The sequence below is a fragment of the Tenrec ecaudatus genome, chromosome 2, assembly GCF_050624435.1.
Source record: "Tenrec ecaudatus isolate mTenEca1 chromosome 2, mTenEca1.hap1, whole genome shotgun sequence".
Classification (NCBI taxonomy): Eukaryota; Metazoa; Chordata; class Mammalia; order Afrosoricida; family Tenrecidae; genus Tenrec; species Tenrec ecaudatus.
In genome coordinates this window covers 78408778-78425735 of record NC_134531.1, presented here as the reverse complement: position 1 = coordinate 78425735, position 16958 = coordinate 78408778, and the positions used below count along the sequence as shown (strand labels likewise).

At 41.9% G+C, this 16958-nt stretch overlaps 1 protein-coding gene across 1 annotated transcript in view; it reads left to right on the top strand.

Moving 5' to 3' along the window:
- ACOT12 (acyl-CoA thioesterase 12) overlaps window positions 1-16958 on the top strand; it is a 63518-nt gene that overhangs the window by 11376 nt on the left and 35184 nt on the right. The window contains exons 3-5 of the mRNA XM_075543066.1: window positions 2669-2729; window positions 9101-9202; window positions 16025-16160. Coding sequence (XP_075399181.1) covers window positions 2669-2729; window positions 9101-9202; window positions 16025-16160 — 299 coding nt within the window. The remainder of the gene's footprint in view (window positions 1-2668; window positions 2730-9100; window positions 9203-16024; window positions 16161-16958) is intronic.

Sequence of the window (16958 nt, the reverse complement as noted above, 5' to 3'; positions counted from 1 at the left end):
TGTTGGAAAAACATATTTGGGTTGAAGAAGTGATTGGCCAGGCAAAATTCTATCCTGCTATCTCCAGCTTCATCTCAATCACCAAGGCCAATATTTTCCACTTTGCTGCCAACTTTAGCATTCCAATTACCAATCATTAGCAATGCATCTTGATAGCATATAGCACATTTAGATAAGTATAAATATACCAACATCCTCTGTCAAATATATATATCATTTTTGTGGCTGTCTTCCTATTTTCCTTCCCATACCACCTTAGCTTACACGTGTACATGTGCATTCACTTGCTACTTGTTATGAGGTCGCGTGTAGAATAGCACTCGCCCCTGGAGTTTTAACTCTGTTCTCCTCAGCACCTTTGCCGTCATCGCTTTTTGTGGACCTCACTTATGTTGCATCTTCCTTCCCCTTCTCCCAAGATAATGTGTGTCTGCCTTCTGGGGAGAAATTTACCCTCCCACACCTTCTCACACCTGATAGCCATGAAATAATGACCATATGGCTGTTTGCCTTTGCTCTACATATGTTGTGAATGACATTGGTTAATTTTCTTACATTGAACCATCCTGGCATATCTTGTATGAATCCCCCTTGCTCACAATATATTGTTTTTTTTATATATGTTGTTGAATTCCATTAGCTGTTTTGTTGGTGTTTTTTCTTTTTTTGTGTGTGTGTCTGTTTGGGAGGGATATTGGTCTGTAAATTTCTTTTTCAGTGATGTCTTTGTGGAGTTATTTCATCTTTTCCATGGGATCTCTACCAAGAGGAAAACATTGGGAAGTCACATACAGGAAGCTACTACATTATAAGCCATACCAGATGCTTTGCTTTTGGAAATTCACAAACATCTATTGCTTATACGTAAAGTAATATTCTAGGCTTTATAGGGTGTATGGATAAATGTGGTACACTTTCTGAGGGTAATGTTCACTCAGGCTGGTGAGAATCACACACACATGTGCTGGTCAGAATAGCGCATGCTGGAATGTATGCATGCCTAAGGTGAAATATAAACTCTTTTTTATGAGCTAGTTGAAACATAAGCCGTCTTTAAATTGTAGAAAAGCCAGAATGTTACTTTGAGGGGTAAAGTGTCCTGGCCCAAGCCACAGCCAATATGCATGTGAAAATTGGACACTGAAAAAGGAATCCCAAGGAAGAATCCATGCATATCGATCATGATGCTGGAGAAGAATATTGAAAGTACCATGTTCTGCCCCAAATAATAAGTGTGTCTTGGATAAAGTGCAACCAGAATGCTCCTGCGAGGCAAGGCTAAGGAGCCTGCACCTCACACACATTGGGCACGTTATGAGGAGAGACTCGCCCTGGGGAAAGACATCAGCTTGGTAAAGTAGAGGGGCAGAGAACGATGAAGGCCCTGAGCGAGATGATTGACACCGTGGCTGCAACAGTGGGCTCAGCCATTAGCACACTTGTGCGGACAGGGCAGGTCCAGGCAGCGCTTTATTCTGTGATGCATAGGGTCGCTGTGCATCGGGATGACGCCGTGGCACTTCACAACAACAAGTAAGAGTGATGTAGGGTTTATAAAAGTATACCCACCCTCCCTGGAAGTTTGAATATGAAAGAGAAGAGGAAAATCTTGAGATGTTCATACTACAGATTTGAAAGCAATATTTTTACAGTGTGATGTGGAGTCACCTAATGGGAAGAGATTAAAGGTAGGCAAAAGAAAAGCGTTATCAAGAACGCTGGTTATGGCGGGGGGGAGGGGAGGGTGGGATCAAGGATGTCAGTGAAGAAACAGGTTAGGTCAGGTGTCTTTTCCCTTCTGAAACAGAAAATGAAGAGACGACCAAGAAAGAGCTCAACTTTTAAGTGAACGGAGCAAAAAATGCTGTCCCTTTTTGGGGGGTGGGGTGGGCAGGGATCTCTCACCCTTTGCTTAAGATGAAGGGATCAGAGATGGCCGAGGACCTGGGCAGAGCAGAAGCAACTCTGGACCGTGATCACAGTCCCTCCAATGTGGACAACATGAATCATCTAGCCACAGCAAGGGGCTGTTCAGGTCTGGGGAGGCTGATCCCTTTGCTTGCTTATTTCTTTATTCTGTTAATTACGACTTTAACAAAAAATTTAATACAATTATAAGGTATATGAATTTGGTCCCCTGTTTGAATTTTCCTTAAGGAAACACAACATTTCAGTCAAGGTATCTATTGAAGACTTGGAAGGCAGGTGGCTCTCTGACCTTTTCTTTTCTTTCTTTTTACATTTTATTAGGGGCTCATACAACTCTTATCACAATCCATACATACACATACATCAATTGTATAAAGCACATCCGTACATTCTTTGCCCTAATCATTTTCAAAGCATTTGCTCTCCACTTAAGCCCTTTGCATCAGGTCCTCTTTTTTCCCCCTCCCTCCCCGCTCCCCCCTCCCTCATGAGCCCTTGGTAATTTATAGATTGTTATTTTGTCATATCTTGCTAATGTATAACACTATTAGCTCTGTAGTTGACAATGGTCAACATCTGTTTCTTGGTATTATCTTCTTCTTTAATATGAATGAGAGTTTTCAGTACACTAACATGATAAATGGGAATTGCTCTCTGGCACATACAGTCGAATACATCTCAATGACTGAAATGACATTCGCTAGAATGAACGAGATTCTCTTTGTGGTTTTTTTTCTAGAGTTGGACAAGTTATAAGCATCAAAGCAAAGGTGACTAGAGCATTCAGCACCAGCATGGAGGTAAGAGGTACCCTTTCATTCCTTTGAAAGCACCAGACGCTCTGCGGGAGAAAGATGAGGCTTCCTAACCCACAAAGTGACAGGCTCAGCAACTGACTGGCAGGACTATCCTGTTGGAATGGACCAGGTGGCAGTGAGATCTCTTCATTTTTTTCATGATTATTTGTGTTTATTTCTTAAGTACAACTGGAAGAGGAGTGAACCTGGAATAATATTTGGAATGCATGAATTTAAAATGTCACATGGCGCTCACCGAAGTAAAAAAGCTGGTGTTTCCCAGCCAATCCTAGTTCTAAACTGTAATGTCATGTAGCATCTCCAGACTGTCTAGAGAACACGCGGCAAGTACACATCCAAAGGATCTTTGCAAGCTATGGCTGTTGTGGGTTCACGTTCCTCAATTATTCTAACACAATAGCGACCAAGCATAGACACCACTCTGGCTCGCAATGTCCCCCAAGTCCTCACCTCCCAATGGAAACCAGCCCCAACGGTTAACTCATTTTTGTAATTGATTGTCAGTCTGAAGGCCGGTTGTTATTATTTTTTTCTGTATCCAATTGGCCTTCTTTTCCTTTTACAGCATCCTTGGGGGCTTTGGGAGCTTCTCTCCAGGTTACCTTAGTAGGGAGAGAGTTGCTGGATCTCATACTGCGATTTCTGAATTGTGGTAAAATTCTTCACGAGAGCTCCCTGGGTGGGGCAGTTTGCCTTTGACTCCCAAGCATAAAGCACAGGCTGGGGTTTCAAGCCCATTCGGTGGCAGTGGAGAAGAGAGGCGACCCATCACAACTAAAGACGCCCAAGGTAGCCCTTCAACTCTTAACGCAGCAGGGCATCATAAACTGGAATCAGCTTCGTAGCAGATAATGGAAATCGAGGGTATGTGATGAAAGTCTTACTGAATGATAAGGGACATATCCTTTATGGCTATGCAATCAGAGTTCCTTACAGACTGCTGCTGAGATATAATCTGTGTCACTAAAGTCCATCCATTCTAAGAAAAAAATAAACATTTTCATGAGCTTTGAGAATGTTGTACAGTGTACATTCTCATAATCATAAAAATGTTCCCTCACACCCATTTCTAAAGCCGTCAGTTTCCTCAGGTGCAACCCTTGTCTACATGTAATTGCATTTTTCTTGTCTTTTATAAAATTTCATAGAAATGAAATAATATAGTATATGTTGTCTTTTATCTTAGTTCTTGCACTTAGTTTACTGTTTTTTATTTTTGCTATTCTTTTTGTTTGTGGTTTAATTGACGTTCTTTTTCAGATATCCTAGGGTGAAAGCTTAAGGAAATTACTTGAATTTTTTTTTAATTTTCAAATATAAGTATTTAAAGTCATAGATTTCTTTAAAGATTTTCATTGCCTGTATGCCCAAATTTTTATAAGCTCTATTTTCATTTTCACTCAATTAAGAATGTTTTCTCATTTCCCTTGTGAATTCTTTCTTGAGCTGTGGGTTTCCTAGATATCAGCAGTTTAATTTTCAAATGTTTGATGATTTTCCAGGAGACTGTCTCTTATTGATTTCTACTTCAACTACTTTGTGGTCAGAAACATAATTTATATTGTTTCAGTTATTTTAAATTTATTGACAGTTGTTTTATGACTCAGAATACAGATTAACTTGATGAATGTTCCAGAAATACTTGAAAAGAATGTGTATTCTGTTTTTTGTGGATACATATAAAATAGCCTGAAGCAATTCTGTGTGAATATGAGCTTGGTTATAAACCTCATAGCCTAAAGGATCAAAAAATTACGATTCATGTCTCTAATGAATGACAGGGAATTAATAACTTGTAATACAATCGCCCATCACTGGACTGTCAGTTTGTAGTGACTTGCATGTTGCTGTGTTTCAGGAAGCTATGCCCCTAGTATTTCAAATACCAGCAAGATAACCCATAGGGAACAGTTTTCAGTGGGGGTTTTAGACAAAGAATAGGTTAGGAAGAAAGAATAGACAATCGATTCTGAGAAATTAGCTACCAAAAATATTATAAGTAGCAGCAGAACTTTGTTGGATATAGTCCCAGAAGAATCCCTCAGGTTGGTAGGCACTCAATCAAAAACACAATGTGAAAGAGCTGCCACCTCAGAGTCCACCCGAATGACTTAAATGGAATGAAGTTGTTGGGTCTTTATTTGCAACACAAAGTGAGATGAGGCAGCTGCAAACATCTATTAATAAACATCTATGAAAACATCTGTAAATATACAAAGTATGACACCAGGAAGATTAGAAGTCATCAAAAATGAAACAGAATGCTCAAAGATTGATATCCTAGGCATTAATGGGTTTGAGTGGACTAGTGTTGGCCATTTTGACTTCCACAATCATGTTGTTTACTGTGCCTGAAATGGTAAATCAAAGAGGAATGGCGCCCCACTCATTGTCAAAGAGAACATGTCAAGATCTATCTTCAACTACAAAGCTGTCTGTGATAAGAGAGGATCAATACACCTACAGGTAAGTCCAGATAATACAGCTAGAATTTAAATTTGCACCCCATCAGTAAAGCCAGCGATGAAGAAACTGAAGAATTTTACCAAGTTCTTCCATCTGAAGTCGATCAAGCATTAAATCAACATGCATTCATAATTATTGGCAACTGAAATTGAAAATTGGAGATAAATAAAAAAGAATAGTGGTTGTAAAATATGGCCTTGGTGATGGAGATGAAGGTGGTGGTGGCATGATGGAATTTTGCAAGACCAACAGCTGCTTTATTGAAAATACCTTTTATCTAACAGAGAAAATGATAAAGTAAAAGAGGAATGTAAAATTTCAAAAGGCAGAGCAGAATATTATAATGGAATGTACAAAGAGCTGGAGTTAGGAAATCAAAAGAGAACATGTCCAACGTATCTTAAGCTGAAAGAAATGGAGAAAAAAATTGTAAGTCTCAAGTTGCAATATTGAAGGATTCTATGGTCAAAATATTGAATGATGCAGGAAGATGGAATGAAGACATAGAACCAATTACCCAAATGAAGCATCTAATGTCCAACAATTTCAAGAGTCAGTGTATGGTCAAGAACCAAGGATGCTGAGAGAAGAAGTGCAGTGTCATTGAAGACATTATTAAAAAACAAGGGTCCAGAAATGGAAATGTTTCTAAACACCGGTGCAGCATTAGAAGCACTCACTAGTTTATACCAAGAAATTTGGAAGATTTCTATCTTTCCAAATTCCAAAGAAAGGCACTCGGAATAATGTGAGCATTAGGGAACAATATCATCAATACTGTAATGAATGTAAGTGAGCAAAATGTTGCTGGAGTTACTTACACATTGGTAGCATCGATCATTTGACAGGGAGCTGCCAGAAATTCGAGCAGGACTCCAAAGACTACATGGCATGAAGGATATCCTTGCTGTGTCAGATGGATCTTGGCTGAAAGTACAGAATCCCAGAAAAATGTTTACTTGTGTTTTATTGACCATGAAGGAGCATTAAACTGTGTAGAACATAACGAGCTGTGGAGAGTGAGTGCAATGGGGATTCCAGAACACTTCATTGTGCTAATGTGGAAATTGTACAAGGACCAAGAGGCAGCCCTTTGAACAGAACAAGGGAATGTTGTGTGATTTAAAATCAGAAAAGGTGGGTATCCGGGTTGTATCCTTTCACCATATTTTTTCTATCTAAAGACTTAGCAAATAATTCCAAGAAACTGGAGCATGGTCTCAGGCTTAGAAGAAGGCCTCTAACAACTTTTGATAAGCAAGAATAAGCTTGCTTACTGAAAGTGAGGAGAATTTGAATTATTTGCTGATGAAGATGAAAAACTATAGTCTTCAATATTAGTTGCAACTTAATGTAAAGAAATATATCCTCACAACTGGACCAATAGGTAGCCCCACGATAAAGAGAGAAAAAATTGAAGTTGTCAAGGAGTTCATCTTTTTTGGATCCTCAATCAATACTCAGCAGCCAAGAAATCAAATTACATTGGGTGAATATACTACACAGGACTCTTTAAGTGTTGAAGAGCAGGATAACATTTGGGGGACAAAATTGCCCCTAACTTAAGTCAGGTTATAGTTTCAATCACTTCATATATTGTGGGAGTTGGATGATGAATAAAGATGAGCATAGAAAAAGTGATGCATTTGAATTATGGTGTTGGTCCAGAATATTGAAAATATTGTGGGCTTCCAAAATAGCAAACAAATCTGTCTCGGAATAAATGCGTCAGAATGCTTTTTAGAAATGAGGATGTTGAAACTTCTCAAGCATTTTGGACATTTCATCAAGAAAGACCAGTCTCTGAAAAGGACTTCATGCTCGGTGAAGTAGAAGTCCACACACACACACACACACACACAACAACAACAACAACAACAAAGAGGAAGACCCTGCAAGAGATGGACGGACACAGCGGCTGTAACAATGGGCTCCGACGTAACCAGATCTGGGAGGGTTGCCCAGGGCGAGGCGCTGTTTCTTCCTGGTGTACAGAGGTTGGGACGAGTCAGAAAAGATGCAGTGGCACTAACAACGTTCCACATGGTATTTTCTACTAGTGGAATTAGGAAATGCTCATTACATAATGCCACAACTTAAAAATTCAGAACATAAAAGTGTAAACAGTATTGTTGTTAGGTCTTATTGAGTACATTTCAACCCATGTGACAGTAAAACTTCCACACACAGTTTCCTTGACCGTGATCTTTGTGGAAGCAGACCGCCAGGTCGATAGACTGGGATCGAAGTCCTGGGTGGACTTGGTCCCTCACCCTCTTGGTGTGTGGAGCACATAGCCACTGGTGTCACCTGGTTCCTTACATAGAAATGGCCGTCCTGCAACTGCTTGCTTATGCACACACACACACACACACACACACACACACACACACAAGGGCAGGTAAAAAAGGTATTTTGAAAAATCACAGAGAACCTCTCTAAACAAAAATAGTAGCTGTGAGGTCAAGGTTCCTCGGTCTAGCCTCCGTTGAGGAGCGCACACTGCCTACGGTGGTGTTCCTCCCTCCTGTCTGCACACCTCAGTGTGCACCACGTCACAACATGGTCTCCTCCAGGGCTCTACGTGTGTTCCTCTTAAACGTGTTTTGAATTTGGGGAACAAAATCACGGACGAAGGGGCACGATCAGACTGTAAGACAAACAGGGAACCTCTGCCAACAAAACTCTTAGAGGACAGCCCGTGCCACCTGGGAAATGAGCTGGTGCGTTGTTGCGATGGGAAAAACACCACCACACAACTTCCCTGGCCTATTCATCGTCAAAGTCATTGACACCTTCTTAAACCCACTGCGTTGTGAGCCCCTGAGACTGTTCTGGGTCCCTCAAGAGAATCCATCAAGTTTACGCCTTTTGAATATTTTTTTAAAATAAAAAGGTTACTGTAACCTTATAAGCTGATTGCTCTGCCTTGAATTTAACTGGTCCAGTAGCTCCCCCTCAGAAGTCACCGTGTTGATTTGACCTTTTATTTTTGAAGAGACTTCAATGAGAATATAACAAGTGCATTACAGAGAGAACTTGTAGGCAGCCACCCACTTGCAGCAGAGACATCCGTGTGTGTGTGTGTGTGATGTGTGAGAGAGACAGAGAGAGAGAGAAAGAGAGAGAGAGAGAGGCTGGGCAAAAAAAAATAAGAAGAAGAAGAAGAAGTAGAAGATCCTCACCAGGATGGATTGATACAGTAGCTGCAACAACAGGGTCAAACCTAACAGCAATGGTGGGGATGCCCTAGGACTGGTGGTGTTTCATTTATTGTGCGTAAAGTGGCTGTGCATTGGAATAGACATGGCAGACCCTAACAACAAGGACAACACTCTATTAGCTGGATACAGGCCCCAGCGTTGGTGAGGATGATGCAGGGCAGAGCAATGCTTCATTCTGTTGTACGCAGTGTGGTAGGAGTTGGAATCGACTCAATGACAGTTTGCAACAATATGTACAAAATAATAATATATATTATTTTAGAAAGAGGAATTAATTTAGTTAATCATTATAATTATTATTCACTAAACCTTAGTGCTTACCTAATAATGGTGATCTTTGGTTGGTGGAATGATTACTGAATAGTTTGATGCTATTACTACCATTTGACTATTTGTGTAATCCCCAAGACAAACTCACTGACATCTATGTATAGGTAATTTCAAGTTTGTATAGTAAATGCATTTTCTTTAGTCAGAAAAATAGTGATTTGTTCAATTTTATAGAACACCATTGAAAGGAAAGTCTTCCTTTAAGATGCTTTTTTCACAGTTTAAATTGAAAGAGAAGAGTGAGAAAGGAAATAACTGAACTTTGGATGCTGCAATCTAACTTGTTATCTGGCTGGCTGAAAGTTTATTTACTTGTTTTTGTTTTTGTTTTAGATCAGTATCAAGGTCACAGTACAGGACATGTTCACTGGTGTTGAGAAACTTGTCAGTGCAGCGTTCTCTACGTTTGTGGCGAAACCAGTTGGAAAAGAAAAGGTAATTATCCACATGAAGAGCTTTTTAGCATGGAATTCAGCACATACAGTTGCTTGAGAATTATTATGGGAAAATGGCATTTCTTCTTGCTACAAGATGTGCCTTCCTGAGAATGATTAAGTATCAACCAGCAGTTTTCTTGCAAGTTAACACTCTGTGGTAACATTACAATATCATGAGTTATGTAATGTAGCCAGTTGTGAAAGAGAAGGAAAAATGTTTTCAGGGACCTGAAGGTCATATCAGGTTCTCAAAATATTGCTTTCTGGTTTAGTTCTCTCTTTTTTGTGATTATGTACTTAAAATTGAGCTTTAAAAAAAGCTAGAACAATTTCTCAAGCACTTGCATGTTATGGTCCAATCTGTTTTCTTTTGTAATGGTGAAGGAAAAATGTCAGAGTTACTGAGTTACTGAAGTTTGAAAATAAACATCAAGGTATGTGAGATAAAAAATATCCTTAAAAGAAATACAAGGACCCTCCCCCACCATCATGATCCCAATTTGACCTTACAAATCCGGCTAGACCAGAGCATGTCTACAGATAAGAGCTGGAAACAGGGAATCCAGGAGAGATAAACCCCTCAGGACCAATAATGAGAGGTCCCGAGAGGAAGGTGAGGGGAGAAAGGGTGAGCCGATCACCGTGATCTACATATAAACCCCCTCCCTGGGGACAGACAACACAAGAGTGGGTGAAAGTAGACATCGGTCAGTGTAAGAAATGAAAAATAATAATAATTTATAAATTATCAAGGGTGAAGGAGGGACAAGGGGTGGACGATGGAGGGGAAAATGAGGAGCTGATACCAAGGGCTCAAGTAGAAAGAAAATGTTCTGAAAAGGATGATGGCAACAAATGTACATGACACAATGGATGTATGGATGGATTGTGATAAGAGTTATATGATCCCTCAATAAAATGATTTTTTAAAGAGAAAGAAATACAAAACTTCATGCACGTCTTGTAGCCTTGCCTGACCTGAGGTCCAGATCCATTCTTCCTAGGCTGCTGGGAATTCACTGATTGTAACGCCCTGACATTCCTTGTTAGAGGTAAAAGTGCCTATGACTGGGGTGGCGGTAATGGTAGTGGCCCATTTGGGCTAAACATTTTTTAAAGTAAGAATTCATTTAGAATTTAAATCTTTCAACCCCAGGAAACCCCCCTGAGGTAAGTAAGCACAGTGGCTTCCCCTAGCTTTGAAGGGAGGAGGTAGAGCCGAGACAAGGCGCTGTATCCAACAGAAATGGGCCCCACTCCAGCAGCCAGGGCCCAGGGCTGCAGAGCGGGGTGAGGGCTGAGTTAGCCCACTGCACTGGCAGGGTGCAGGGGTCCCTGCACAATGTTATACAGTGGAAACCTACTCCCACTATTACCCAGTCTCCAAGGCAGGTTCCTGTTGCCAAGGGCAATGCACTTTAAACTGGAGCACATAGACGTCTATTAGGGTATTATTCAAAGGGTAGGTTTCTGGGCTACACCTCAGACCTACAGAATCAGACTCACTCAGAATCGATACACAGCTGTCACCAATTGCAGTGGGCTCGTCACCTGTCCTCAGATTGAGAGCAATTTAGAATAAAGTGGGCTTGGAGCCCAGTGGCTTTGTGAGATACCTCCACACTGAACTGCTGATGGATGTCCGGGGAGATAGACGAGTCTGTCTTGTCTGCTCCAGGAAAGCCTTGGGAACTCGCAAGGGCAGTTCCTGCTATTCTATCTGATAGGTTCACTAGGAGTTTGAATCAGCTGCATGGCAGTTTGTGTTTTCGTTTAAGTTTTTTCTTTTGTTTTTGTTGTTTACTGCTTGCAAGAGTAAAAATAGATGCCTCTCAAAATACTGTCTCCTTACAGAAAGCACCCAGGGAGTTGTGTAAGCAGAAAGGGAATACTACGTATGCAGGGGTTTCTGAGAGAAGTCTCTCCGTTATGCATAAGCGGTAGGTCTAGTTTGGGATGGAAGTGGCCAAGAGACCCCTTGCTTCTTTTTTTAGAAATCATTTTATTGGGGCTCATACAGCTCTTATCACAATCCATACATACATCAAAATGTCAAGCACATTTGTGCATTTGTTGCTATCATCATTCTCAAAATATTTTCTTTATATTTGAGCCCTTGGTATCAGCTCCTCATTGTTTCCCCTCCCTCACTCCCTCCCTCACCTTGATAATTTATAAATTATTATTTTTTCATGTCTTGCATTGACCGATGTCTCCCTTCACCCACTTTTCTGTTGTCTGTCCCTCAGGGAGGGGGTTATATGTAGATCCTTGTAATCGGGTCCCCCTTTCTACCTCACCTTCCCCTTACCCACCCGGTATTGCTAATCTCATTATATATAAATATATTTACATATGTGCATGCCTGTATTTAGACCTCTATAGATTTCCTTTGCCTCCTAGTTCTTTCCTTTATTTCCTTTTACTTTATTCTTGTCCCACTGTCATGCTCAGCCTTCATTTGTGTTTCAGCAGTTCCTCTCGGTTATATTTCCCTTGATCAAGCTCTACCAGGCCTCCTACACACTCCTCGCCACTGATTTTGGCAAAAACCATCAAAACCATCGGTCCCATTGTTTTTTCCTCCAGCTTGTTTATCCCACCTACTTATCTAGATAGACTGCAGAGACAATAATATGCATAAAAACCAAGACAGAGAAAAACAAAGCAACAAAAGAAAACAACAACAAAAAACCCAATGACAAAAAGGAAAAGCCTGTAAATAGTTCAAGGTCTATTTGTTGACCTTTAGGATGTTTTCCGGTGGAGTCTGATGGGGTGCCAAGACCTGGCGCCATGTTTATTTTTGGTATTCCCTGGGGACTTCGTTGCTCTGTTCCCATCGCTGTTCTGTTGCACGCCCTCAGTGTTCCACCTGGACCCCGTGCATCTGAAATGTGTCTGTGTAGCAGCAATGATGTAGATCCGGTGAACTTGGGTTGCATGTTTGGCTGTAACCGACATCTGGAAGAAGAACGATTCGTGATCAAGGAAAATTAGTAAGACCTGGGGAGAGCTATTTCCCTTGGGTAACTGGCAAGCCTGTGGTGCCTTTACTGCCCTCGTAGTTCAGTCTAAGGCCCGGAAGTCTGGATGGGAAATTCCCTAGCCTAGGGGTGTCACCCGGATGAGCATCCTGAGGAGCGCGCGACAAGCGGAAACTTTGAGCAAAGTCGTGCCAAAGGTTCAGCTTCCCTTGAGCCCTCCTGGAATCTCGGGCTGTCTTCAGACCTCCGAATGACAGGGCTTCCGGGGAGAGGGGTAGCCGCTTGTTCTCCCAGTTCTCGTGGACAGGGAAGGAGGGTGTCATTCTCCACCACCAGCCACAGGTCACACTGGCTTCAGGCACTGGTGGCGTAAGAAAATATCCACTCTTCAGTCCAACCTCTGCTGAGCCTGAAAAATTATAAACATTTCTGAGTTCTCAGGCACCTGGCTACCCTGATGGGCTGGTTCAGAGCACCTTCATTGGAAAGCAGCTTTCTCAGATCAATGTATTTTCCAGTGGGTACCAGTGGGTACCAGTCACATTCAGTAGCACATCCTGAAAGGAATCACTAGCTTATGATGAGCCTTTGCGTCTACATGCATGTTTGGCCAAAGTCGGTTAATTCCAAGAAGAAATTGGCAATGACTAACTAGGCTTAGATCAACAATTGCACAGGATCAGATAACTGAAAAGTCTCATAAAATTCACTTGAGTATACTCATGCAAGTTTTCGGTAAAATGGCAGAAGGAAAAAGTACATTTGGGAAAAAGAGAATGCCGGCCAATGTCAAAGAGGCTCAAGACTCAAGTGTAGCATAGCACGCAGGGCCACTTTGAACCACCAAGGTATACGTGAGGTGTGTTGCTTATAGGAGACGCAGAACAAAGTACCAGCTGTGTGTTATACCTCTCATTGGTCACATACCTAAGATCAGACTGTTAGCAGCTAACGCAGTCCCTACTTCTCCCCTCTTCCCCCCCCCCCCTCTGTTCAGGACCTTCTAATGTGATCCCTTTCAGAGCAATTTGTAATGGTAGCTGGGTACCATCTAGTTCTTCTTAACTCAAGGTCATGGTGACTGTCCATTGGGAGGTTTCCTTGTCTCTTCTTTCCTCTGAAAAAGGTGAGACCAATAGTTGTGCCTTCGATGGCCACTCACGGGCTTGGTGGATTCCAGTCACTATTCACCAAAGCAGGATATCCAACGTTGTCTTTGCGGACTGATATGCTGATTGATCTTGGTGTCCCCAAGACTATGGTCCTGTAACTCATTGCCTGTAGTTGCTTGGCCATTTTCAAGAAGTTTTTGTAATTTTATCTCAGCACACTACACCACATTCATAGAGCTATTTGTACTACAGGTAAATGCATATGTACAAACATCCTCTGTAACACCTGTGTGTGTGTGTGTGTGTGTGTACCCCCACTCTCCTTTCCACAACCATTCTGCCTACCTGCAGAGCAATGTTATTTCAGGATGATGGAAACAAGGAACCCTGGTGGCACAGTGGTTATATGTTGGGCTGCGATCCCCAGGGTCAGCAGTTAGGAACCACTAAGCGCGCCGTGTGAAAAAGAGGTACAGCCTTGCAAACTCACAAGAGCAGTTCTACCCCACCCTCGGGGGTCACTGTGAGTCGGCGGTGAGTTCGGGTTGGGTTTGCTGTATGGCAGCGTGTTCTTACATTGCCTGTGACGCTGTGCTCCTCACAGACGCTTCCCTCGCCATCATTCTTGCTGCCTCCCTCATTGTCTCGGGCCTTCTCCTAAACCAAGGTCACCTGCGCCCACCTTCTAGCCAACAATTTGCTTCCCCCACTTCCCCTCCCACCTTTGGTAACCATCAGAGAACGTTCCTGTTAGTGTGAGGATATCTTCTTGATTTATTTTCCAATGGTCTCATACAATATTTGTTCAATGATGAACTCAGTTCCCTCCGTTTAATGTCCTCCAGGCCCATCCATGCTATGAGGTGTTCTGCAGATTCACTGTTATTCCTTAACGCTGTGTGCTACCCCATTGTATATATGAAGCATAATTTGGGATTGTAAACAGCATTCTATAAAATAATTACTTTATTTCTTAGATCAATAGCAGGCGTTAAGTTTCTTGGAAGTCAACAGAGAGCTGCAAAGTAACTTTCCTTGCACATTTAAGCTCAGCGAACAAGGCCTTGATGGAGGGGAGTGAAGTCTTGGTTGTGTTGCACTGTATTTCCAGCAGTGGAAGTTAGCTAGTGAATTACATGTTGATGCTTTCAGTTTCCTGATTAGGCAGTGTGCTCATGTGACAAAAATTCCCGAATTGAGACTCTCTTAGTACATGATGACTTTCTCTAGGAAACATCTTTATTCTCTCCCTCTGGTGTCCTAAGGAGCCCTGGTAGTATAATGGGTTATGAATCGGACTGCTAATCACAAGATCAACAGTTCAAATCCACCAACTGTTCCATGGTAGAAAGATGAGGCTGTGTTCTTTCTCATGCTCACTCCAACTTTTCCTCTAGGTTCTACAATTCATTGTGACAGCCACAAAGAACTCGGACACAAAGTTCATGATGCTAGGATGTATTGTGGAAATTATCAAGTTACAATTTCAGTAGAAATACTCAGGACAGAGTTGTTCATTCAGCACATATCCCAAAGTTCTTTCAGGACTATGAATAAATGCCCAAAGGGTATTCTACGCCTCTGTAAGACTCATCCCAAAGGTGTTCATCTCCAGCTCTGTCAGTCAACTCAGCTCCCCAAATTAAGTGCCCAGAGGCACCCTGCCTGCTCCAGTGAACTAAGTGCTCAACTTGAAGGCACTTAGCTTCAGCTCTGTGGGTCAGCAAGCCCAGCTCCCCCAATTAAGTGTATAAAGGTATCTCACTCCACAAAGCAATCTCCTGTCCCAAAGCACTCATCTTTCCTTGCTCTGTGGCTGGGAGGTCCACTACTCTGTCTAATGCTCTCACTCTGGGTTCTGCTGTGGCTGGTGATGTCACTGCTGTTTCTGGATCAAGGAGGTTCCGTGCACAGGAATCTCAGGGTCCTGAGCACACACTCTACTCCTGGCTCTTGCTGGTAGTGAAACACCCTCCCCTCCCCACCCCCATCTCCCTGCACTGCCCTCTGCGTCTCAGCAGTCTTATTTTATATGCAGCAACATGGCGATTACAGTGAATCCTGTTAGCAAGAACTCCAAACGGAATCCTATCAGTATCTTCTTCTACTTTCTCTTAACCAGCAGGAAAAAGTTGTTTAGTGGGAGTTACGGAGACTATGGCTAGAAAATCCATGTCCAGTAACTGGTGGGTTTGTACTGTTTGCTCCCGTAAAGATCTATAGGCTCAGAAACCCACCAGTGTTGTTCTAATCTGTCCTATAGTCAAAAACCCAACAATGGCATTGACTGTGATTGGGGTTTAAGGGGATTTGGGGGGGAGAGGTTGATAAACTAGCGTTACAAAAGGTAGAAAACATTTCTTAAGAGGAAAGTCATAATATCTTGTCTCACACATTCATATGAAGAATTTCTTGTTTTGTGATTCTATTAGAACATTTAAAAACCAGAGAGAATTAATATCCACAAAGATTGTTTTTTAAGCAACTACATTATATGGAGAAACAACCCAGCATTTTAACTATCAAACCCATATTGGTTTTCTAGTTTAAAAAATAAGGCAAAATTTTAGTCAAAATAATATGTGTGGAAAATACTTTTAAATATTCTGCATACTTTGAGTTGGGGAAAAGGTGGCATCTTTAATTTTGTTTTTGCAAAATTCATGTTTTGATTTAAACATTGAACGAAGCCATGAGAGATGTGTGCTTTTCTTTCTGTAGGTTCAATTAAAACCAGTCACGCTCTTGACTGGGCAAGATCACGTGGAGCACAACCTGGCTTCCGAGAGAAGGAAAGTTCGGTTACAACATGAGCAAACCTTTAGCAACCTAATGAAGGAAAGCGACAAGTTGGATGGTCAGTAAATCTCCTTTTAGGAGTTTCAATTCTTAGAAGGATGGCAAGCCAAGTGTCCTTTTCAAAGCATACTCATTTTCACTTCATCCTACTGCTTCATGATTGGGGATGCTGGATATCTTTCCAACAGTTCCCAGGGAGCTGGCCATTCAGAGTTAAAACTTACAGCCTCACAGGGAATCCAGGGCAGATAAACCCCTCAGGACCAGTTATGAAAGTAGTCATCCCAGGAGGGGAAGGGGAAGGTGGGGAGACTAAGGGGGAACCAATCACAATGATCTACATGTAACCCCCTCCCTGGGAGAAGACAACAGAAAAGTGGGTAAAGGGAGAAAGCAGCTGGTGTAAGATGTGAAAAAATATATAAATTATCAAGGGTTCATGAGGGAGGGCAGGGGAGGGAGGAAATGAGCTGATACCAAGGGCCCAAGTAAAAAGAAAATATTTTGAAAATGAGGATGGCAACATATGTACAAATGTGCTTGACACAATGGGTGGATGTATGGATTGTGATAAGAGCTGTAAGAGCCCCCAATGAAAGGACTTAAAAACAAGACCCCCCAAAGTTACGGCCTCTCTTAAATTGGTGTCTTCAGGAGAGGAAATGAGAATCAGGCTGGCAAGGACCAGGCAGTCCTTGTTTGTAACAGCGCATGATCAGTTTTCAAGGAATGATAACAAGGAGGGAAAACAAAGCTGTCCACGCCTGTGGGTCTCCATCATTTGCCAGGTCTCTGGCTAGAGCAGACAGTTAACACTGTACTGCGACCTGAAAGGTTGGCTGTTGGAGTAGGTGGA